Below are 26,397 nucleotides of genomic sequence, written 5' to 3'. Positions count from 1 at the left end.
TAAAGAACATCGAAACTTTACAGCCAATCTTTATCAAAAATTTTGAATTTTTGTTATTTTCTGAAAACTGCATGCAAAGATGCCTCATTTTTTATTCAAGATACATTGAAGCAATATTAAATTGGTGGCAAAGATGGGGAAACGTTATAATATATAGGATGTATTTTTATCCTTTTAACTTGGTTAGTAAAAAATGTAATGACCGTATATATTGTCCCATCATAAATTACATTCTATCACCTTGTCAAGCAAGTCGGAGTGCAAAAGTGTGTATCACAGTCATTTCATGCCATCATAAGACTGAAAATCAGCTTTCAAGCAATAAAGTTATACAGTCAAAAAAATTGACCCAAAACGTGTCAGCGCCTGAGGCAGCCTTAGTATAAAATGATAGGAATAATCAGAAAGAATTCAATCACTCCAGTCAATGTTTATAAAGTTCAGCTCTTCTTTTTTTTTAACCAGTGAGGAAAGTCACCTTGAGATCCTTGGGGGCTAGAAAGTGTCTTCCAAGTTTTGGTATGGTTTTGAAAAATAAAAAGTGTTTTGCAAATGCAAAAGTACTACAGATGAATGAAATAAAACATGGTGAACTATGGCTGAATAGAAAAACACATGAACAATGACAATGGATTTGGAAAGTTAACCCCATTCACTGCCAGAGGAAGTTTGCAGCTGCTTGCAAATTTCCTCCAGAAAGGAAGCGGTTACGGGTAAAGGGTGGGCAAAATACAACAGAAAAATATGCAAATTAGTAAGTTATTTTTGCATATGATTACAAGCCACCTCCTTCTTCCCTTATCTATCTTTCTTCACTCCCCCTTTTTCTTCTGTTTAATGATTTACAATTTTTATTGGTCACATTTAAGTGGACGAGGGGCTAAGATACAGTAATGGGATTTCCGTTTTGTCTTTGGCAGTTTTTGTACAGTCATTTTTCTATATATAAAGTCTTCTAATGGCTCTTAGAGCATAATAGGAGTTGCCTTTGGACAGGCGGCATTAGGGGTTCTCCAGAATTAGAAAAACATGGCAGCTTTCTTTTAAAAACAGTGCCACGCCTATCCACAGGATGCAAACGGTATTGCAGCTAAGCTCAGGGGAGCTGAACTGCCATACGAGATACAACAAATGGTCAAGTGTGACTCCGTTTCTGGAAGAAAATGTTTTTCTATATCTGTGTAAACCCTTTAACCTGGCATATACTGTATAAAACCTATGGTGGGTCTATATATCAAAGCTAACTTGAGAACTATACATTATTAACTGCTAGGTTAAGAAAAAACAATTCTTAAGATTAAAGGGTTTTTTCCATGAACAAAGTTAATTTTAATCAATGTTTTAATCTATTGATCTTTGAATTGTTATAATTTCCACAATTGGATGTGTTTAAATAAAATGTTCCTGTGCTGAGATAATCTTATAAATGTGCCCCTGCTGTGCACTGTGTACTGCCTGTGTCTGACCGTACAGGACCCTGGTCTGATCATACCACAGCTTCTGGGCGGGGGGAGCAAAAAGAAACTATACAGACAGGACAGCATGGGATCACAGCTGATTCTGTCTATGAGGTAAAAGATTGCCTTAAAAACAGGCAGTGAAATGCTTTACCTCACAGAAAGAATCAGCTGTGATCCCTTGCTGTCCTGTCTGTATACTCTTTTGCTTCCTCGCCTGCCCAGGAGCTGTGGTATGATTAGACCATGTCCCTGTACGGTGAGACACAGCCATTACACAGTACACAGCAGGGGCACCTTTATAAGATTATCTCAGCACAGGAACAATTTATTTAAACACATCCAATTATGGAAATTCTTATTATTTCAAGATCTATTAAGTAAAATCAACTTTAATTGTGGGAAAACCCATTTAATATAGTGGATTTTTAGATCTGCAATATCTGAAAAATCATAGTTTATTGCTCCCTCACTACTAAAATAACAGATTTAGCCCTTTTCTTATCCCACCAAGCAGATAAGCTTAAATTATACCTTTGCTTTTTATTAAAGAGTCCCCCCCAAAAAAAATTACCATAATATAGGTAACATTAAGATGGCCATGTAGAATTATTAATAGAGAATTTTCTTCATTAAGCACAATGGGGCAGCTTTTTAATTGATTTGTGCCACATTTTGGTGCAAATCGTTGCATTTAGTATTAGACCTTATCTTATGATGTGTCAAACATTTTTGCTTGAAAAGGGGGCATGTTTTCATGGGTAGGATTTGGCTTAAAATGTACCAGTGTGCACCACATTGGTGTAAAATTTGGAAAGAAAAAAAGCAGCAAAAGTATGTCACCTGAAGCTACTTTCACACATCAGGTTTTTTGCATCAGGCACAATCCGGCGAATGTAGGAAAAAACGCATCCGGCGCAGATTGTGAAAAACTGATGCGACGGATCCGTTTTTTTTTTTATGGATCCGGCTAGCATATCTACACTGCGTGCAGAATTATTAGGCAAGTTGTATTTTGATTGCATGATACTTTTTATACATGTTGTCCTACTCCAAGCTGTTCAGGCTTGAGAGCCAACTACCAATTAAGTAAATCAGGTGATGTGCATCTCTGTAATGAGGAGGGGTGTTGTCTAATGACATCAACACCCTATATAAGGTCTTGAAATTGCCAAACTTTTGAAGCGTGATCACCGAACAATCAAGCTTTTCATGGCCAATAGCCAACAGGGTGGCAAGAAGCGTGTTGGGCAAAAAAGGCGCAAAATAACTGCCCATGAATTGAGGAAAATCAAGTGTGAAGTTGCCAAGATGCCATTTGCCACCAGTTTTGCCATATTTCAGAGCTGCAACGTTACTAGAGTATCAAAAAGCACAAGGTGTGCGATACTCAGGGACATGACCAAGGTAAGGAATGCTGAAAAACAACCACCTTTGAGCAAGAAACATAAGATAAAACGTCAAGACTGGGCCAAGAAATATCTTAACACTGACTTTTCAAAGGTTTTATGGACTGATGAAATGAGAGTGACTCTTGATGGGCCAGATGGATGGGCCAGAGGCTGGATCAGTAAAGGGCAGAGAGCTCCACTCCGACTCAGATGCCAGCAAGGTGGAGGTGGGGTACTGGTATAGGCTGGTATCATCAAAGATGAACTTGTGGGACCTTTTCGGGTTGAGGATGGAGTGAAGCTCAACTCCCAGACCTACTGCCAGTTTCTGGAAGACAACTTCTTCAAGCAGTGGTACAGGAAGAAGTCGGTATCGTTCAAGAAAAACCTGATTTTCATGCAGGACAATGCTCCATCACATGCCTCCAACTACTCCACAGCGTGGCTGGCCAGTAAAGGTCTCAAAGAAGGAAAAATAATGACATGGCCCCCTTGTTCACCTGATCTGAACCCCATAGAGAACATGTGGTCCCTCATTAAATGTGAGATCTACAGGGAGGGAGAACAGTCCACCTCTCGGAACAGTGTCTGGGAGGCTGTGGTGGCTGCTGCACGCAATGTTGATCGTAAACAGATCAAGCAACTGACAGAATCTATGGATGGAAGGCTGCTGAGTGTCATCATAAAGAAAGGTGGCTATATTGGTCACTAATTTTTTTTGGATTTTGTTTTTGCATGTCAGAAATGTTTATTTCTATATTTTGTGCAGTTATATTGATTTACCTGGTGAAAATAAACAAGGGAGATGGGAATATATTTGTTTTTTATTAAGTTGCCTAATAATTCTGCACAGTAATAGTTACCTGCACAAACAGATATCCTCCTAAGATAGCTAAATCTAAAAAAAAAAACCACTCCAACTTCCAAAAATATTAAGCTTTGATATTTATGAGTCTTTTGGGTTGATTGAGAACATAGTTGTTGATCAATAATAAAAATAATCCTCTAAAATACAACTTGCCTAATAATTCTGTACACAGTGTAGATTATTGGATAAAAAAAAAATTGGAGCATGCTGAGTTTTAAAAAACAGACTCCGGCGCCGGAATCCGTCATTTTCCGGATCCGGCACCTTCCGGCTCCCATAGGTTTCCATTCTAGCAAACAGCCAGAAGCCGGCAGATTTTCCGGATCCGGGAAAAACGGACGAAACGCAATGTCATCTGGCGCAATCCAGCACTAATACAAGTCTATAGGGAAAAAAAAACAGATCCGGCGGCAACACTCGCCTGATCCGTTTTTTTTTTAAATTTAGCCGGATTTAGCCTGACAGCGAAAACCTGATTTGTGAAAGTAGCCTAAGAGGTATTGTAAATTTGGGCTGAAGTGTCTTAAATGGAAGCAGTTTATTCCTATATAATCTGACAGCAGCATGATTTAGAGACAGAGATCCTGATTCCTAGTGATGTGTCACTAAGTTTACTGGGTGCAGCATTTTTCTCTGCTGCATATCTAGCAGGGCTCAGTTCTTGTACCACCCACATCACAGTTTTATGTGTACATTGCATAGTGACAGAGATCAGCTAATCGGTGCTGGAGGCTTAGGGCTGGACTAGGAGGCACAAGGCCAGTTGTCCTGCAGTAATCACCTCCAGTTGATAAAACACTGATTGTATTGAAACAGTAAAAAAAAACAGTAAGTGACACATTCCTGTAATCAGGCTTTCTTCCACTATATCATGGTGCCTTCAAAAACCTGCAAACATATTTCCTTTAAGGTGTCTCAAATTTTTCATCCATCTTTGGCCACTGTGATCCAACTGGCACATTTTAAGACTAAGTATAGGACAGGATGAGTACATCCGGCCATTGTTTTTACTTGATAAATAGACCCTCCAACATTTATTTGTTTAAACATGGCCAATCTATGTCTATTATCTTCCTTTGTTCAGGTCAATAGGGTCTTCAAACTGAAAGTTAAATGTGCATGGTAGATCATGAACACTAATAGTGGCATTGGAGGAAGGAGGAAGAAGATAGGAAGAAGTTATAGTGCCTACGAACCGACCGAACACTTAGGCTTTTTCTTACTCCTTCGTTTTTTTTCCAGACGTCTCAATCGCTTTTCCTCTCGTCTTCGAGCCTCTTCTGCTTCTTGATGCTGTCGGCACTTGTGGAAGTTCTCTACCACTACACCCACAAACATGTTTAACACAAAGAAACTAACAATGAGCAGAAAAGAAATGAAATAGAGTAACATCCAAGGGTTGTGGTTGGTAATGGGCTGGAAAAAGAAGAAAGGCAAACCATTAAGGACTATTTCCAGCCATTTTATTATTCTTTCTTTAAATCTTTTCTTTTTAGTTTACTAAACAAAAGCCTTCAGTGATTTGTGAATGCAATTCGGCATCTTAACGGCACATTCGAATTCTAAGAACAGCTGCAAATATAAACTCAAGATGGGCTAACGCTAGCAGCGAAGAAGCACAAGTTTCTAAATCTGTTCCAGTTTTATTCTTTTTAAATAATCACCCTCTAAATGGAAATGAAGGTAAAGTGATTGTGAAATATTTCAGAAAGTCCTACAAGCATGTAAACAGCAGGCCATATAGCAGGAAATCAATTCAACTGGGAATAACAAAGCAAGAAGAGAACAGTAATCCAATTAACAGTAAGTAGGGGCAGCGCTCAATGCCAAGAGGCAGCTGCAAAAGCAGATACAGTTTTAGGGTGCAAGAAAATAAAAACAAAAACTGTGCTCCAAATTTAACATTGCCTCAAGATAAAAATTGCTAGTAATACATCAGCTTAAATATTATTTTTAGTTTTGGGATAAGGAATATATAAGACCTGGAAGGGGATCTAAGGTGGTCAACTAAATTTATATATTGACTTGCTGGTGTCTCATAAATAAAAGCTGGAAAAATGTAGATTGTTTTAACTAGTAGTGTTATTTTTATGTATAATATATATGTTACACATATAGTATTGACCACTGTAATCGATTGCTGGCTGTTACAAGGATTCGTTGCTCACTGTTGTGGCCAATGATTAGTCGCAGTGCTCATATGAACTGAGCAGGAACTAGTGGGGGACCTAGAAAGTGTTGGAAAAGGAGCAGTAGAGGATAAGTATTATGGATTTTAATATTTTGCAGCATTCTAGGTATAATTTTTAAGAAAATTCGTATGTTTGGCAGCTTTAAAATAATAGCACTTATACTCAACTTTGGTGCTTGACGCCATTCCAACGGTGTTGACTCTCTCTCTTGTAACGTCACACAATTACTGCGGCCAACAACTTTACGGTCCCCACTTTGAACAAATCACATCCGGAGGAAGTGAGAGCTGCTACGCATAGAAGGCAGGTAGAATGAAGCGGCCACAGTGATTGTGTGGCATAAGAATGTCACGCGATCACCAGGAGAGCAGATTCCGCTGGAATGGTGCTGGCCCTGTAGGTGAGTATAAGTGTTATTATTTTAATAGGGGCAAACATACAAATTGAGAAGGTTTCGTCCGAGTAGTGGACAATTCCTTTAAGTCGATGTGCTGAAAAATCTACTCAATTAGTTGAATTTTTTTATTTTAGTAGGTGGCTGGGAAAATCTTATCGTTTAGCATGTTTTCAACCCAAATATTGATCATACAAGTGGACTAGACAAAGAAAACTATCACTTTGGCTTTGGAAAGATATGTACAGTATGTAGCATAACATAATGCTTTACCATTTCCCCCAAAAAATCACCTCTTAGTTTAGATGTGGTTTCTAGCACTCTGAAATTACTTCTATTATATCCTGGATCTAAATTTTTTTTTAAGTTAAACTAATCGAATTGATGGCAGTGTTGAGGTTTTATACCTGTTGGTCCACAGAGACTGCATCTAGTCCATTGTACATGATATTAACCCATCCGTCTTTAGATGCCAAAACAAACAGTGACATTAAGGCCTAAAACAGAAAAAGGTAGTTAAGTAAGGATAGACTATAGAAGTGGCAATGCAGCACAACCTTGTTTTTTTAGGTATTACCTGTCCAAGGTTATCAAAGTTGTACTTGTGATGCACCCATTTATAATTGGCAGCTTCACAATCTGACCTGTTCGTGACATTTCGAACATCTATTCCAAGGCAGTAGAAAAATTTTCCCTTAAAAAGCTAAAGACAGCAAAAAGAAATATACAGTATATTTATAGAAATTAAAGATGATATACAGCCGCAAATGTAATACATTTTGGCAATGTGGCATCCCAAAATTGGGAGTTAGACTAGCATTTATATCTATATATTTCTGTTCACGTGGCGTTTCTGTTCCACATTAGCTGTATTTTATCCTTTAAACAATGCTCCGCTAGAAAATATGAAGGCACGCTTAGTAAATTGCCAACAGATTTTATCTAAGAAATTAAGAGATCTTTATAGATGGATGATAATGTAATATAACAAGTGATTGTACCTGTACCCCGAGGATCCCAAATATTATAAAGAAGGCACAACAGATCAGGACAATGTTTCCAATTGGTTTTAGAGAAGATATTAGGGTTTCTACGACGAGTTTCAACCCTGGAGCCCGGCTTATTACCCTGATTAAAAAGAAAAATATAAGAAACAGAGAATAGTTATCTTCATTCCTGTCCCTTGGATTATAATATTACTAATAATAATACTACTAATGATATAATATATTTTTAATTTAAACTTTTATATCTGTAACCTGAATGTAGAATAAATCTTTTGACTAGACTTTGGTTTACACTTAAAAGGTATCTGTTAAAAGAATTATGTGCTCTAACCAAAGTGTATCGCAATGCTGGCGTCCCTGTCTGGTCTTTCTCCCTCTTTTCAGCAGGGATGCCGACATACTCACCGCCCTGGACATATCGGTGTCCTTGTTCCTTACTGTATTTCCTCCTGCTCTGTGCATGCCGCACACTTCTCCCGGCAGGGCGTCTAGTGCATGTGCTTGCCGGTTATTAAAGAAGCAGAGTGCACACTTTGGAAAATGCATTAAGTATTTAAGGCATGTTCCCCAGTAGGGAGGCACCTGAATCATTTTTGGAAAATGCATTAAGTATTTAAGGCATGTTCCCCAGTAGGGAGGCACCTGAATAATGTTCTCCATTCTATTGTTTTGTGCAACTAGTGAGTTGCCAAGACCCTGTATTTAGTCTGAACCTTTTCCTTTATTTCATCTTTGTGTAGCTCTGAGTCCTGACACCACTCTGGTGGTACCTTGTGCCTGAAGCCACACTTGCAGTACGTGAACTCTGACACCGCTCCCTGTGGTACCTGAGTTTGACACCACAGGAAGAAGTGTCCTCTGGGTTTCACCCTTTCAGCTTCTGCTCATCCAATCTGCCTGATTGACAGCTCTCTCCTGATACACAAGTTGGAAAAGACATGTAAATAAAGCTGAGATCGTCAGGGATATTCCAGAGGGGAGCTATTCACTGGACTCTTGTGTGTCTTAGGAATTAAGCAGCTATGTGTAAACTATGCCCACTTTGCCCAAATTGCAAAAGTACTGTACACTAAAATAGGTATCTATTGTACTTACAACATACTTTTGTTTTCCAATCGTCAATTGCGTTTGGCCCTTCTAGCATGGAATACCCACAGAAAAAAATACCAATGTCCAAGGAAGTTTAGTACAGTAGCTTATGAAGCCAGCAGCAAAGGAGGAAAGTAATCAGTGACCACTGATCAGTTACCTTTGTATGACCCTATGTTTTTCCATGTATGTATTATTATCTGCAAAGCCAGAATCTTTCTAATTATATTCTTAGCACTTCATGTAATACATCTTATGCTATGCTGGTTGAGACATTCGTAAACCACAGGTTGGGTGGACCTACTGTATGTCTTATACAGACTAGGTCGGTTTCTGTTACATTATAGCCATTTTTAAAATGTTTTTAATTATTTTTGCAGCTTGTCTTGTTATTGATACGATAAAATTATTTTTATGTGATCACCAGTATATACATATTTTCTTTAAAAAAAAATAAAAATAAAATAAAAATATATATATAAATATGTAGCAGTTGATCCCTTTTTATATTGGTGGTGCCCTCTAATCATTAGTTACATGTAAAGAATAAAAGGCTGCAATGATTTGGAAATCTCTTATAGCCATATTTCACAGCAGAACATAGATCACAGAACAGGTGAACAATGGAATTTTTTGTATTTCCTTCGAAAAAAATTAACTTTTAAAATTAAATTTAGGAATTGATGGCTGCAACACATCTAAAAAAAAGTTGGGACAGGGTTATCAAAAGACTGCCCTTTAAAAATATCTTTATTTATACTTTTAAAATTACATCGATAAAAAAGTCAAATATGTAAACTAACACCAAAAGAGAATAGGGTTGGGTGTTGGTGGGCCGGTGCAGTGGACCAAAAAAGACCAAGGGGGAGAAAAAAAGGATGACAAATTCCTCATGAGACCCTAATAAGATCCTAAATGACCTGTGCCCTACCTACCAGTGGAGGTTGGCACCCTAACACACGATGTTACAGTGTGTCACACTATTTTCGCCATTATGGTTTACTCCAACTTATGGTCCCCTGATGAGCCCTTATACTTGGAGGGGGTGAAACGCGTTGGGACAAGGACACTGGGACAAAGAATGCTGTTTTTACCCAGATAAGTTTACCTATTATGGTGTTCCTAGCATGCTGCTGTCTAATTTATATTATGACATATTTATGGTGTTTAGCAAAAAAGCACCTTGGTGTACTATGTTCCATTGAGAAAGGAACAAGGTGTTAACTATTTTTTAGCATGCTAGGTCAAGCTACTGGTCGCTGAGGTATATTAGGGTACTGTCACACTCTGCAACTTTCCAACGATCACGACCAGCGATACGACCTGGCCGTGATCGTTGGAAAGTCGTTGTGTGGTCCCTGGGGAGCTGTCACACAGACAGCTCTCCAGCGACCAACGATGCCGAAGGCCCCGGGTAACCAGGGTAAACATCGGGTTACTAAGCGCAGGGCCACGCTTAGTAACCCGATGTTTACCCTGGTTACCATCGTAAAAGTAAAAAAAAACAAACAGTACATACTCACATTCCGGTGTCCGTCAGGGCCCTCGCAGTCTGCTTCCCGCTCTGAGTGCCGGCCGTAAAGTGAAAGCAGATCACAGCGGTGACGTCACCGCTGTGCTCTGCTCTTACATTCCGGGCGGCAGTCAGTCAGAGCGGGAAGCAGACTGCAAGGGACCTGACGGACACCGGAATGTGAGTATGTACGTTTTTTTTTTTTTACTTTTACGATGGTAACCAGGGTAAACATCGGGTTACTAAGCGCGGCCCTGTGCTTAGTAACCCGATGTTTACCCTGGTTACAAGCGAACGCATCGTTGGATCGGTGTCACACACACCGATCCAGCAATGACAGCAGGAGATCCAGCGACGAAAGAAAGTTCCAAACGATCTGCTACGACGTACGATTCTCAGCAGGGTCCCTGATCGCTGCTGCGTGTCAGACACTGCGATATCGTATGGATATTGCTGGAACGTCACGGATCGTACCGTCGTAGCGACAAAAGTGCCACTGTGTGACAGTACCCTTAGTCTGTGTCAATCCATTACATATGTAGACCTGAAGTACAGGGAGTGTACAAGTGCTGAATAACTTGTTTGTCTGTATACATATTATATTACAGTCAACAGACACTATCAATCTATAGAATACCCTGGCTTATATTTCTTCTTTTTTTGCATTATCACCTTTTTGAGCATAAATATATGCAGATGTGGTCCACACTTGGTTGACACATTCCTAAAAATAACTAGAGCAGCATTTGATTGGCAAACCTTTTTTCTGGCCCATTGTCTAGGCAGAAAACTTTTTAAGGTTAAGATCACTCAGCTAGATCTGGTTTTTCTGTGTGCATGGTGTGGAGGGATTTGGGTCTGGGTAGTGGCTAGGGCGGTGTAGGGACATAAGGGACAGTCGACGCGGAGTGGGGGCGCCACATCGTGTGTTAGGGTGCCAACCTCCACTGGTAGGTAGGGCACAGGTCATTTAGGATCTTATTAGGGTCTCATGAGGAATTTGTCATCCTTTTTTTCTCCCCCTTGGTCTTTTTTGGTCCACTGCACCGGCCCACCAACACCCAGCCCTATTCTCTTTTGGTGTTAGTTTACATATTTGACTTTTTTAGCGATGTAATTTTAAAAGTATAAATAAAGGTATTTTTTAAGGGTTGTTTTTCTTGTTTGGTTTTCTAATTAAATATACCCTGGTTGTATTCAGTTTGGTTTGTTATCAAAAGACTGGAAGGGTAAGTGGTACTAATGAAAAACTAGTGCAATTTTCAACTGAGTCACATATCTGTGTTTAAAAAGAGCATGTTAGAGAGGCAGAGCCTTTCAGAAGCAAACATGGTCAGAGGTTCACCAATCTGTGAATATCTGTGTCTAAACATTGTAAAACAGTTTCAGCTAAATCTTCCTTAACATAATATTACAAAAACTTTGAATATCCCATCACCTACAGGACATATCATCAAAAGATTTGAGATTCTGGAGAAATCCATGACAAGGGGACAAGTCCAACGGTCAATAATGGGTGTACAGGATCTAAGTCCCTCAGGTGGCACTGCATTAAATACTGGCACGATATGTGTCAGCAAAACTTCCAAAAACCATTGCCTGTGAACTCAGTTTGCCGTGCAATCCACAAATGCAAGATAAAGCCCTATCAAGCAAAGAAGGAACCATATATCAACACAATCCAGAAACTTTGCTGTCTTCTCTGCATCAAAGCTCATTTAATATGGACTGAAGCAAAATGGAAAACTGTTCTGTAGTCTGATGAATCGAAATCTGAAATTCTTTATGGAAACCACAGATGCTGTGTCCTTCAGACTCAAGAGGAGAAGGACCATCCAGCTTGTTTTCAGTGCACAGTTCCTGCATCTCTGATGGTTGGGGTTGCATTAGTACCTAGGACATGGGCAGCTTACACATGTAAGGTTACATTTAAAAAAACTGACCGTCACATCCAAACATAGACTAAGTGTGAACAGGTGCTGAACCTAGAGTCACCAACTCGTATACAGTCAAGTAAATAAGGCAGCACACTGCAGCGCTGAAACATGCAAACATGAAACATGAAAACTGAACTGCATTACTGCACTAGAAATATGAAAAAGGAGAGCGAATGTTAGTCTAAGAAGAGGTTTCACAGGTACCCATTCAGATGGAGATGTTTATTCTCAGCAAGGAAAGGAAAGCGTAGGACCTGGTATACAAGAGATGCCCTAAAGTGGCTACCAGGTACACATAAAATTGGCCATTTTTATGCGCTAAACGCTCTCATTTTTCATATTTCTAGTGCAGTAATGCAGTTCAGTTTTCATGTTTCATGTTTGCATGTTTCAGCGCTGCAGTGTGCTGCCTTATTTACTTGACTGTATATGAGTTGGTGACTCTAGGTTCAGCACCTGTTCACACTTAGTCTATGTTTGGATGTGACGGTCAGTTTTTTGAAATGTATTCTATAGCCTTCTGACCGAGCACTCCGCCTCTTAGCCACAGGTGTTTTAATGGCAACAGGTCCATTACCCCTCCACAGAAAGAGAGAATGTTAGTCTAAGAAGAGGTTTCACAGGTACCCATTCAGATGGAGACGTTTATTCTCAACGAGGAAAGGAAAGCGTAGGACCTGGTATACGAGAGATGCCCTAAAGTGACTACCAGGTACACATAAAATTGGCCATTTTTATGGGCTAAACGCTCTCATTTTTCATATTTCTAGTTCAGTAATGCAGTTCAGTTTTCATGTTTCATGTTTGCATGTTTCAGCGCTGCAGTGTGCTGCCTTATTTACACATGAAAGGTGCCATCAATGCTAAGCATTATAGAGAGGTGTTAGAACAGCTTATGCTCCATTTAGGCAATTTCTATTTCAAGGAAGACCTTGCATATTTCAGCCAATGCTAAACCACTTCCAAAATCCATCACAATAGCATGGCTCCACAGAAGAAGAGTTCATGTGAAGAAGTAGCCACCTGCTGTTGAGACCTTTCACCAATACAAAATATTTGAGACATTTTTATATGAAAAATTTGTCAAAGACCCTGTTGGGCATTGAGAATCCTACATCAGACAAGAACGGGACAACATTCCTCTCTCAAAACTCCAGCTATTGTCTCCTCACTTCCCAGATATTTACAGACTGTTGTGAAAAGTAGAAGGGATGCTTCACAGTGGTAGACATTACTGTCACTGATTATTTAGAGATGTCTTGCTGCCACCAATTTCTAAATAAATTAATTTTTAAAAAGAAATGGAAAATGTCCAGCGTTCACCTTCTGATCTGTGATCCATGTTCTGTTGTGCATAAAATATAACTGTAACAAATTTCCAAATCATTGCATCCTTGTTTTATTTCCATTTAAAAAAAAATCTCAACTTTTTTTTAGAATTTAAGTTTTGCATAAAACAATATATCACTACTTTTTACCTGTCGTCCCATTGTTTTAGCTTGTAAGAAAATACAAGTTTAATTCTATTCACCTTAGAGGTCGTAATGTCCGTAAAAGTCGTAAAACTCTCAAAACTCCAAGAATTTTTGCTCCACCAGCAGATGCCACAGAAACCACAATATCAATTAATGACACAAAGACAAGGAACCCATCTAGTATATTCCAGCTACTGCGGAGGTACGCCTGGTCTCCAAAATAAAGTCCTAGAGAAACCACCTGAAGAAAACAACGAAAGACATAGAGATAGATTATACTGGAAATAAAGATAAGCAGAACTTCATTTCCATAAAGAGAGGACAAATGTGAATAAATATTTGACTGACTCGGATTGGAATACATTGACATACCTTTAATGTCATCTCAGCTACAAAGATAGCGGTGAATATGTAGTTTGATATACTGAGAAATAGTCTCTCCTGTCGGAGATAAGGAAATAACATTAGTATAAATGGAGCTGACACAAAAGAAGAAAGGTAAAGAGGCTTAGGACATGAGATATGGGTCTTACAGATAATAAATAACAGCCGGGAAGTTCTATGAACAGATACATAATGTGAGCAGTTATTTTGGGTTGCACTTAAACCATAGCATCTAGCACATTATACCGGCTGAAAAATAACAAGACTCAACGAGATGTGAAGAAACATGGGTGTATGGGATTAAGAGGAAATAAGGTCAAGCATGCACACTGCTTCTCCATTCAATATCTGCAGAGTCCTGCTCTTGGGATCTCTGGGGATCCCAACTTCAGGAACCCAGTGATCAGCTTATTATCTCCTATCCTTACGAATCATGAAGACGGCCTTAATAAATCGGCCGAATGCTATCCGCTCATCCCCATGTCATGCCAATGGGCACATGTCCATTTTTTTCCTCGGCTAGAGCTGGTCCAGGAAAAAAAGATTGCAGCATGCTCGATTTATCACCCGATATTCGTATCGCACTTGGCCATGTAACTCAATAAAAATGTGGAAACCATCAGACTGAACTCAGATGACAGTTCGATTCTCAAGAACTGACTGAATGGAGAAGATGGTGAATTTTTTTTCTACATCTCCTCATTCAATAGAATCAGATCAATCACAGTGTGATTTGCCTAATTTGCGAGATTCTCTCGTATGAGAGAACATATACTAGTGTGACCTCAGCCTGACATGGTCCAGTCACTGCTGACTATGTAGGGGCAGACCTCTTTGATAGTAGGAATGGCAGCAACTATTGTCAACTTATTCTTACATTTTTAGGTAGAATAACAGAAAAATACATAGTTATGAGAAAACTCGCTCCAGAATTGTTGATTTATAAGGAATACTTACTAGTTACTAAAACAGACGCATCAGGAAAGCCAACAAGTCTTTTCTCAGATGTAATTTGCATGCACTCCGATGTTTTCCGTGGACTCATTGACTTGCATGGCTGAGTGCGATTCCCATATCGGATCCATCAATTTTTTTTCTCAGACAAATCAGACATGTGCAAAGCCTCATAGATTAGCATTGGTCTGAGTGTGACCCAATCAGTGTCGGATTAGGGTGCCAAGGACCCACTAGTAACATTGACTTTAGGGGGCCTACTTTTCACCTGCATGCAAATATTATACTACCCTCATTCACAAATCTATCTATATCTCTATATAATAATAAACTGGGTAGTTTGGTTAATGAATGATGAGATGCTGCTTTTTTCTGTACAGAATGAATCAAGTGAATTATGCCAAGTACTGCCCATATAGTGGGGTTGGAAGCCCATATGTGCACAAAGGCCCACTGGGGGATTCCCTATTTCCCTATGGGCCAGTCCGAGACTGGATACGATGTTTTATCGGATCACGCTCGGGCCAAAAATACAGCCATGTGCACGAGCCTTCAGACTGTGCAGAGGCCAAGTACTGCCCATATAGTGGGATTGGGAGCCAATGTCTGCACAGGGGCCCACTGGGGGATCCCCTATTTCCCTATGAGCTAGTCTGAGCCTAGATCTGATGTTTTGTCGGATCACGCTCAGGCCAAAACTCCGGCCATGTGCACGAGCCTTCAGACTATATAGAGGCCAAGTACTGCCCATATAGTGGGATTGGGAGCCAATATCTGCACAAGGGCCCACCGGGAGATTCCCCTGTTTCCCTATGGTCTAGTCTGAGCCTGGATCCGATGTTTTGTCAGATCGCCATGACCATGTGCACGAGTCCTCGGACTGTGCAGAGGCAGAACCCCAACTAGAAGAACCGAATTGTCAATTTATTCATACACTTCTATGAGAAATAATAGCAAAATGGTGGAGCTGTAAGAAATGATGGTTCATTGCAAGCAATACAAACAATTACAGTTCCGAAATAGCATACAATCACTGTAACATATAAATGCATATCTTGCACATGATAACAACATGATTATATGGTAGATTGGAGCTCATTTTACCAACGGATCATTACCATGAGATATTCCCCATTAGTCTGCGTAGTATCACCATGCTTAGGTGGCATCTGCCAGAGTTAGCAGTGTTTATTCAGCACGCTCTGAAGGGGTTAACCTTGTCGTTCCTCTCTCGGCTTACTGACTTAATCAGGTTATATTACCTCAGTCACTCGAAGAAGAACCCGGCATTCCAGGATAATAAAGATGATTCTCACCGTACTCTTGTGCTCAATCTGAGGCCTCTCCAGAGCAATAGTGATGCAGTTGAGGAAAATAAATGCGAGGACCACATAGTCGAAAAGCTTGTGTGCAATTATTGTCTGACACATGATGCGAAACCTGCATGGAACGGAGACAGAGGCAATCACAGCTCAATCCGGAGACGATGCCTAAAAAAACCCCGCCACTCCACGACACCACTCTATGTATTAGCTCCGCGTATGAAATAATCATTGTGGTCTAAACAAAACCGATCAGCGCTTGTATTATTCCTGTCTGTCAGACCAGATTGAGGATTCAGCGCTTGCTGGATTATATTCAAGCTTATGTCGCGCAATACTTCGGTAATTAAAACTTGGTGCCAGAAAGTTAAATTGCATATTTTGGCTGGCGAGTGCTATAATGAATGATCTCATTGTAACGTACAGTGATTTCTGTGCCATAACATCCTTGCAGCTGCTGTCCAAGGTCCTGGAAAAACCTCTCAAGCTTGTAAAAAAAAATTTTCTACGCTTTGACTCTGAGCACAGCTATTTCTGCGTCGCGTGAACCTCATCTCATAGTTTCATGGTAGTTAGTGAACTAGAAGGAGTGGAGCAGGGAGACAGCAGGATGTTCCATGAGTGTTTTCAGCCATCGGATGAAAGAAAACAGCTTCTGAGTTTAATCAAACGCAGCTTTTCAATGCTTTAGAGAACCGAAATGCAAATCTACCGCCATAGGAGTCCGGAAATGTAATCTCAAAACATAAATTACTGCACTGATCTATTTTCTGTAGCACTACATAAAAGGCAAGGGGTTATGGTGTTGCTGTATTATGCCAATTTGATTCCTAAACCAATACATATTTCTGTGTGTTGCTCCTTCAATGAGTTAGAGTCATTTTGATAGAGAATTATTAAACTTCCAGTCTAATATTTTGCATCTTGGGCAACCGGTGATTATTTTGTATCATTACAGCTCTCCAATTTCTGATTCAATAATTGCCTGCTGAGTTTTGTTTTAGGCACAAAATGTTTTAGTCCGTAACATAAAATGAATCATTTAATGGATGTGGTTAAGAGGGGGCTGGCTGGTTTAGATGGTCCTGTCTCACAAATCAGACCTTTCAGATTAGGAGGGTTCATGCTGCTAGGAGCAAATAGAAATAGCGACCTAGTGGGCTAAACCCTTTAATGTAATATAATCTGAGTAACCTTAAAAGGACTTTTTTTCTAGACTTTTTTTTACTATTTTTTTTTGCTTTTATTGATTAATAAATGTTGGTAGATTGCTTGGTTTTAGAATTGCTTCAAATTCTCATCATAGTTTCCTATGGACACTTTATGCTATATTAGTAGAGTGCTGAGAGGAACACTTGCTGAATCCAAAAAGTACCAAGCAGTACGGCCTGCTTAGATCGTTGCTGTTCCACTGATTCTGGATCAGTTTTTCTTTTTCTTCTGCTCCCCTCCATTTTAAAGTTATAACCTTCAAAAATAAAGATGTAAGTTTTCCTTTTAAGTAACTGGGTGTGTACCGCAAAAATTCTCTGTGGGCGTGGCCTTATTTTGATTGGCTAGCATCATGGGGGGAAAAGGGAAATGCCTACATAGAAGTTCTGGGACATATGGCAACCCAGTTGAAGGGCAAATTTACATCTTTATTTCAGGAGGGCATAACTTTGGAATGGAGGGTCACAAAAGAAAAAGAAAAACTGTTCCTATATGACTTTGTGGGATGGTGCAATGTCCAGCTCAAAGTGTCCTTTATCTATTGAGCAAACAAAGTAAAATGATGAAATGAATTGGTCTTCTCAATGCTTAGGTAAGACCTTAACCCCTTAACGACCAGAGGTAATTTTGTTTTTGCATTTTCGGTTTTTTGCTCCCCTTCTTCCCAGAGCCATAACTTTTTTACTTTTTGGTCAAAGTAGCCATATGAAGGCTTGTTTTTTGCAGGATGAGTTGTACTTTTGAACAATACCAATGGTGTTAACATAGCATGTACTGGAAAACGGGAAAAAAAATTCCAAGTGTGGTGAAATTGCAAAAAAAAATGCAATCCCACAGTTGTTTGTTTTCCCCATATTCACTAAATGCTGAAACTGACCTGCCATTATGATTCTCCAGATCATTATGAGTTCATAGACACCAAACATATCTAGTTTCTTTTTTAAGTGGTGAAAAAAAAATTGCAACGTTTGCTAAAAAAAAAAAAAAAAAATTGCGTTATTTTCCGATACCCGTATTGTCTCCATTTTTCATGATCTGCGGCTGGGTGAGGGCTTATTTTTTGTGGGCCGATCTGACGTTTTTATTGATACCATTATGGTGCAGATACGATCATTTGATTGCCGTTATTGCATTTTAATTCAATGTTGTGGCGACCAAATAAATGTAATTCTGGCGTTTTTACTTTTTTCCTTCTACACCGTTGAACGATTGGGTTAATTCATTTTTTATATTGATAGATTGGGTGATTCTGAACACAGCAATACTAAATATGTGTATATTTGTTTTTTTAATTGTTTTATTTAAAATGGGGCAAAAGGGGGGTGATTTAAACTTTTTTTAAAAATTGTTTTAATATTTTTCAATACATTTTTTTTTTACTTTTTCCATTTTATTACTTTTTATTCTATTGAAGAATAGTCTCCATGGGAGACTAGAAGATGCAATTGTCTGTTCAGCTCTGCTACATACAGGCGATGATCAGATCGCCTGTATGTAGCAGAAATGCTCACTTGTTATGAGCACTGACTACCTGGCAATGCTCATAGCAATCTAGCTATGACAACCATAGAGGTCTTCTGGAGACCTCTGGTTGTCATGCGAACCCATCGGTGACCCGCGATTACGTGACAGGGTCATCGATGGGCTGGATTTTCGGTGCTCTTGCTGGAAGCACAAGTTAAATGACATTGTCAGAGTTTGACAGCTGCATTTAACAGGTTAACAGTTGCGGGAGGATCGCGATTCCACCTGCTGCTGTTCTGGGCATATATCAGCTGTATATATCAGCTGTCATGTGCCCGGAAAGGTGCAGGCTCAGTGCCGGAGTCCGCACCAAACAGCAGGAGTCCGACATCAGTGTACTATTACACCTGGTGTCGGAAAGGGGTTAAAGTCCAAACCTCCTTCCACATATAACAAAGGACCCAGGGTACAAAAAACACAGAAACAATCCTTGCACTATCACTCCACTTCTACCACCTTAAAGTCTTAACAGACACTAACAGCTTTTAAAAAAGGGCTGGACGATTCCCTTGATGCACATAACATTATAGTTAAATTAGTGACGAAATGTACAATTGGTGGAGAAAGGCTGAACTTGATGGACCAAGGTCTTTTTTCAACCTATTTAACTATGTAATTATGTAACTATGTCAGGCTCTGTACTAGACATGATATACTGTAGGGATTTTGTCCAAAGTATTCCTTTTCTGTTATGCTGACCTTACCATTATGCACTATACTACATACACTCATATTTGTTACTCAACCAAATTTCAACGCAAGAGCCATCATCAAAAATGTACATTTCAATGGTCACTGTTCTTATTGACAACTTGATATCATTCATAGATAATATGAAAAAAAGAGAATTTACAAATCTTGTTCATTCCTGTTATTAAGAAATGGAAATTAATTACAGAAAGTGGGAAAGAGTCTTTCTGCTCTTGCTCTCCTGTCTGTCAAACTGCATACTGGATTTCAGGTCATGGTAGGCAAGCCAAATAGTCGATGGTAGAAACATTGTATGCCGTGAAGTGAGAAAAGAGGAACCACCCTCTGAAAATTACAAGTTATAAGCTTAGGAATCGGATCCTGGGCACAATATACTGTTGTGAGAGGCTTTGTGTGAAGACGTAAGCTTTTTTAAGAGTTACTAAGCTTTCACTTTTTTAATCATTTTGTCCAGCACAAAAAGTTATGAAAATTTACAAATCAATTTATTGGGGAATTTTGCTTAATTCCTGCAAAAACATTACATGTAAATGACTTCTATACCCTTTCTTTTCACCCATCCATTTTCCTGCTTTAAGCTTCATTAAGCATACTCATTTGGAGTACAGATGATGGCAGTGACAGAGTCAGCACCTGTGTTGTCCTCTGAGGGTTGTGTTTATTAAATAATTCCCTGCAGCAGCTAATCCCCACAGTTACACACAGGTGATGATACTTTCACTGCCATCATCTGTACTCCAAAAATCTGATTTACATGCCAAGGGGCAGCCGGCTGGACCACCAGAGACCATAAGGATACAACTAATAAGTTTTAATGTGTTACCTGTTTTGCGGTGAGAACAGAAATATGGACCAGTCTTCCCGTAATTCACACCAGTCAGGCCGGTACACTTCAATCATTTTTCTGATTCGGAAGCATAAACTCTGTAGAGAGAAGCGATAATATCTTATGGCGGCACACGGCACTACAACTACCGTATCTTCTTTTTTATTTTCACTTAGCATTTACAAGTCACTTGTTTATATGTAATTGGAGCTGTCATCTGCTGCCACAATTCAGCAATGTGTCATTTTTCCAGTAAACTCTGTGAATGTCACAGTGTTTACTCCGCAATCCTAAAAACACCATTACGTTCTGCTGCCATCAGTCCCTTTCATGTAAATACTTTTCAAAGATCCTTTGAAGAGTAATATTCTGCTGATTACGGCCAATCCAAGTCTCTGTTGACTCGAGTCGACACATCTCTATTTAATAGATTAATTATATGTTATCATATCATAATTGCTACTTAATGGTTGCTGAATCGTGTTTACCCCATTAGACAAGTAACATTAGTGTGTATCAGATACAGCAGCACTCACATAAGCCCTAGAGACTTGTAGTAATCTGGATACGTGCCCACACAAAGCACCAATAGTGGTCACCTGTATGACCTCTACGCTGGTCCAAAAACATAATAATGTTGTCTTTTTCTAAGTATTTCTAAGATATGGATGGGCTCTCATTACCATCTCATGTGAATGCTCAATGGTGATGTTCCATGGACAATGTGTGTAGAGAAAGTATTGGGCGCATCCAACTCGAGTTGCTTAAATTACTTATTGAGCAGGCAAACCCAACTACGGTTGACATTTGGTACAATAGTGCTGCAGAATCAATCTGCAGACTAAATAAGCCAAGACAAGTAATGGAAAAAGCCCCTGCTAAATGGTAGATTCAAAATGGATGTTTCCTTTTAGCGTCCATTATACATCTTGACTTCTTTTTGCCTTTGATTCGAGGCAACCATGCTTTATAAATGGTCCAGTGCTGGATTAAGCCCTGTGGGAACCTCTAGTAAGTTGAGTTGAGCAAATTTCTTCGGGTCCCCGCTTATTCGGAAAGCTATAGGGAACCCAACACACTAGCTCTCCATGCATGTGCTGTTACAGTGACACAGCCATGACACATGCAGCTGTGGCGCCAATCACCTGATCAGCCGGCGCGCTCCATGTATCCGGGTTCCCTCTGCAGCTTATTCGGTAAGTGCTGTAGCTTGCCAAATAAGCGGGGACCTGAAGAAATTTGCTCAACTCTACTAGCAGGTCAAAATCTTGCGGCCCCCTCCAGCAAATTATTTTCTAATACATTATTAAATTTATCAACAACAACTTTATTAATTTTATTACACTAATTAAATTTCATGAAACGGAATAAAAATGAAGTTAGTCAAATTTCATTCTAAGCCAGAGAGGTAATGTCTACCACGGGTGTCTCTTTCTATATACTCATCTGTGTTCCCGAAGCTTCTGCTCATAAATGTTCCATTATGATCTAGAGTTGGCAATAACTTGCAGCCACATACCTGTAATCCACTCCCAATCACTATCCAATCACACAATTACCATGCCTGATTGCATTGATGCCCCTCCTCCACTACTATTCTTGACTATGCCCAGCAAAAGCTAAATCAGCAATTCACAACTACTTGCTCTAAGGTTCAAAAAGGAGCTCCAAAGCTCCATTTGGTCTCCATTGTCAGCCGCTAATTCTACATTTCGTTTAATAACAAATCAATATTTTTTATCCATTGCGCAGGTGCCCCCAATAGACATGGGACCCATAGGCTAATGCCTGCTATGTCTACTTGGTAATCCGGCACTGCGTCCACTGGACAATGTTGGGTTGCCTGCCACTAAATGTTTAAAGGGTTATTCCCAATATATTAGGTTATTGCCTATCCACAAGATAGGGGATAACTTATTGATTGCTGTGAGTCCAATCTTGAAGGACCCCTTGTGTGATCCCAAAACTGAGCTCAATGCTCAACCTCTGTTCCATTCATTGTCTACGGCGCACCTGAAAATAACTGATCTATGTGCTGATCACAGAAGAATGAAATCATGTATGTTAATTTTCACACTTTTTAAATTAACTTTTTCCAAGTCAAAGAGTAGACAACCTATTGATTTCAGACAGCATTACAGTGGCAACCCATTGATTTCAATGTAATCTGCATAATGTTCATTTTTCCTGCTGAGCGTATTGACACTTACTGCTGGGTGATAAGACAGATTACATCTGATTGCTAGGCTTTTCACAGCTGGACACACTGAGATCAACCTATTGTTGGAGGATCGTTCTAAGCAGACAGATATTAATAAGTCATAGTAAATTTGATGATTTTTGTAATTTTCTGGTTCTATTTTTAGAGCAGTGTAGACCACCATATGATTAATGTGCAACCAATTCTATTCTCTGTGCATATTACATTCAAATGAAAGAGGAATTAAAAATGATGACAGTTTATGGTATTAAAATACTGCAGCACGGTGTATTCAAGGAGGGTACTGTGTGGACCAGACCCGTAGCTAACCAGGATGCCAGTGCACAGTGTGCTGAATTTCCCTTATACCATTAGCAAAATATATGACGTAAATAAAAGTAAATAAAAAGAAGACAATAAGATACTGTAAGTCCCAAATTTTGTACTATATGTGTACAAAGATATTGGGATGGGAATTACTTCAAGATCGCTGAAGGTCTGACCACTGGGAAACCCCCCAAACTGAAAACTGGGGTTCTAGAGCGCCTTGTGTGAATGGAGGATTGGTCAATCACAGGCAATACCATTCCATTCATACAGGGCTCGGTCATCTCTGGCAGTCCCATATGTAGCTACCACCATTCCGTTCACACAGGGCTCAGTCATCTCTGGCAGTCCCATATGTAGCTACCACCATTCCGTTCACACAGGGCTCAGTCATCTCTGGCAGTCCCATATGTAGCTACCACCATTCCATTCGCACAAGGCTCGGTGATCCCTGGCAGTCCCATATGTAGCTACCACCATTCCATTCACACAGGGGTCTTTAGAGTCACAGTTCTTGGAATCACAGGGGTCCAACCAGTTGGATCAGCAGTGACTGGGTAGTCACCTGTATAACCTTTATGTTGGGCACTAAGAGGGAAGAGGTACAAAAACCTAGTAATGTTATTTTCTAGATCTGACTTCATATTGATAAGGAATAACTTCCAAACGTGAAAAAACCCTTTTACACACTTTGATGGGCGATAATCAGGAAATAAGCATACAGAGGGATGATCATTCCCAATTATTAACCCCTCTAAAAAGAAAGTCATCAGACAAACCAGTAAAATGTTAGTTCATCCGATGCAATGATTTTTAAGCTGGGATAAAAATCATTGCTATCGGCAGGACATGCTGTGTCAACAGATGATATGCTACCAATAACTTGATATTCTATGCACATACAATGATTTTTCCTCCTAGTAATTCCATCATCAACTGTAAGTTGTAAGTTATTAAAAAAAGTAGAAGCATTTAGGAACCACAGCAATTCAGCCACAAAGTGTCAGACATTGCAAAGTTGAAGAGCAGGGTACTGAGTCAGTCGCCGGATCTGTTTTTTTCAAAATTCGACAGATTTCAACTGATAGCAAAAATCTGATGTGTGAAAGGGGCCTTAAGGTACCTTCACACGAAACGACTTTGTAACGATATTGCTAGCGATCCGTGACGTTGCAGCGTCCTGGCTAGCGATATCGTTTAGTTTGACACGCAGCAGCGATCAGGATCCTGCTGTGATGTCGCTGGTCGCTGAATAAAGTCCAGAACTTTATTTGGTCATCCGATCGCCGTGTATCGTTGTGTTTGACACCAAAAGCAAAGATACCAGCGATGTTTTACACTGGTAACCAGGGTAAACATCGGGTTACCAAGCGCAGGGCCGCGCTTAGTAACCCGATGTTTACCCTGGTTACCAGCGTAAAAGTAAAAAAAATCAAACAGTACATACTCACCTGCGCGTCCCCCAGCGTCTGCTTCCTGACACTTACTGAGCGCCGGCCCTAAAGTGAAAGTGAAAGCACAGCGGTGACGTCACCGCTGTGCTGTTAGGGCCGGAGCTCAGTCAGTGTCAGGAAGCAGACGCTGGGGGACGCGCAGGTGAGTATGTACTGTTTGTTTTTTTTACTTTTACGCTGGTAACCAAGGTAAACATTGGGTTACTAAGCGCGGCCCTGCGCTTAGTAACCTGATGTTTACCCTGGTTACCCGGGGACCTCGGCATCGTTGGTCGCTGGAGAGCGGTCTGTGTGACAGCTCTCCAGCGATCAAACAACGACGCTGCAGCGATCGGCATCGTTGTCGCTATCGCTGCAGCGTCGCTTCGTGTGAAGGTACCTTAAGACACATAAGCTTCAGCAGAACCTTTTGCCACCTCGCTGAGGCAGTGCAGCAAAACTTCTGTCTGATGTGTACAACGTGTTTTGAGATAACACATTAGAGATGGAGGAAGAGGAGGAGGGGGTGCAGGAACTGGTGTAGAAGGTGGAAGAAACCCTGATAGAAGTAGGGCCAGCAATCTTTGGTGTAAGTAGAACATGTGTCTTGCCAGGGTAGAACTTGGCCCCGGCCTTCACAATGTTAACCCAATGTGCCATGAGGGTAATGTAGTATCCCGGGCCACAAGCATTTGCCCATGTGTCGGTCATTAAATGGACAATCCCAGTAAGTGTGTTGGTAAGGGTACGGGTGATGTTCCTGGACACGTGCAGGTACAAGACAGGGATGCCACACCAGGATATATATTGGTGGGTGGGGACTGAGTGCCAAAGGACAGCTGTCGCCATTGACAGGGGATTGGCAAGCATCTAGTACAGGGCAAGAGGCAGTGATGTCACCTGCTGGCATCAATTGTGGATCCAGGTGTTTGGGCCACCGAATCGGGTGCTTAGATGACATGTGCCTGGCCATGCTGGTGGTGGTTAGGATCTTAGTGGTCAGGCCCCTGCTGATCTTGGCATGACACAGGTTGCAAGAGACCATTTTTTTCTCAGATATCTATTTTAAAAAATTCCAGACTGAGAAACACCTAACTCTTTGATAGAGATATTCACGATTGTCTGTGCTCTACGGAACAGTTGCCCACCTTCTCCCTTAGGTTACCCCACTGCTTTTTCCTGCCTGTTTCAGTGCTGTCGATAACTCCCCCTCATCGCTGCTGGCCTTGCTCTGCCTGCCAGTTTCCCAGGTAGGGTCAGTGACTTGGTCATCCACCACCTCATCTTCCATCACCGCTCCCTGGTCCTCCTGACTCGGTAGCTTAACAACAACCTGACTTATTGGCAACTGTGTCTCAACATCATCATCTACCTCCTTAGACAAAATTTGCCATTCCCCACTATCATCTTCTTGTGACTGTGGCTGCTTTAAATTTTGTGTATCACTAAACAGCATATCCTCCTGTCCCTCTTGGGACATGCAAGATAAGAAGACACAATCAATAAATAATTATGTAAAGAGCTCCTCGGCGTGACCTAGTATGGGATCACTGGTCTCCTGGGACTCAACATGGTGGGAGGAACGAGGATCTCTTGTCTGGTAAGACTGGACGATGTGGAAGACTGGGTAGTGCTGGCATGCATGCTGGAAGCATTATCTGCTATCCAACCAACCACCTATTTGCACTGGTGTGGCTTCAGAAGTGGTGTCTTGTGCCTCCCTGCAAAGTGGGACAGGAAGCTATGTTTCTTGGATGGGCATGTTGCTTGTGCAGTCGCACCTGCCCCTCATCCTTGCCGTCTGCATGCACCATCATCAAATCTTCCACTTCCCTGTCCCTTACTGCATGGCTTAGGCATGTTCTAATTGCTAGGTCTCTGATAACCAAGCTTCCTTGATTAATTGAAACAAAATTTTTGTAATAAAAAGCAGGCCAAGCGTTTTCTTTAAATTTCAAACCACTGTGCTTTCACAAAAAGCAGGTTAAACTGTATGGATGACAATCGTCAATTTTTGGAACAAAAAAATTTGGTCACCTGTAGCAGGTCAAGTGGTCCTGTTAAATTTCAAACCACCGTAATTTCACACAAAGCAGGTTAAATTGTTTGGATGAGAATAGTCAATTTTTGGAACAAAAAATGTGGTCACCTGTAGCAGGTCAAGCATTTTTTTTAAAATTT

At 40.4% G+C, this 26,397-nt stretch overlaps 1 protein-coding gene across 3 annotated transcripts in view; it reads right to left on the bottom strand.

The window, feature by feature from the left end:
• Positions 1-26,397, bottom strand: part of CACNA1I (calcium voltage-gated channel subunit alpha1 I) — a 566,555-nt gene that overhangs the window by 162,360 nt on the left and 377,798 nt on the right. For 2 of the 3 annotated variants that reach the window (XM_077277427.1, XM_077277430.1), the window contains exons 16-23: positions 20,254-20,354; positions 15,978-16,101; positions 13,696-13,764; positions 13,380-13,564; positions 7,304-7,430; positions 6,880-7,005; positions 6,710-6,799; positions 4,913-5,132 (exon numbers count right to left, since the gene is read on the bottom strand). In XM_077277427.1, the coding sequence (XP_077133542.1) occupies positions 4,913-5,132; positions 6,710-6,799; positions 6,880-7,005; positions 7,304-7,430; positions 13,380-13,564; positions 13,696-13,764; positions 15,978-16,101; positions 20,254-20,354 (1,042 nt within the window). The remainder of the gene's footprint in view (positions 1-4,912; positions 5,133-6,709; positions 6,800-6,879; positions 7,006-7,303; positions 7,431-13,379; positions 13,565-13,695; positions 13,765-15,977; positions 16,102-20,253; positions 20,355-26,397) is intronic. The other variant, XM_077277429.1, reaches the window with a different exon arrangement.

The sequence above is a fragment of the Ranitomeya variabilis genome, chromosome 8 (genome assembly GCF_051348905.1).
Source record: "Ranitomeya variabilis isolate aRanVar5 chromosome 8, aRanVar5.hap1, whole genome shotgun sequence".
Taxonomy (NCBI): Eukaryota; Metazoa; Chordata; class Amphibia; order Anura; family Dendrobatidae; genus Ranitomeya; species Ranitomeya variabilis.
This window is presented reverse-complemented; position numbering and strand designations above follow the sequence as displayed.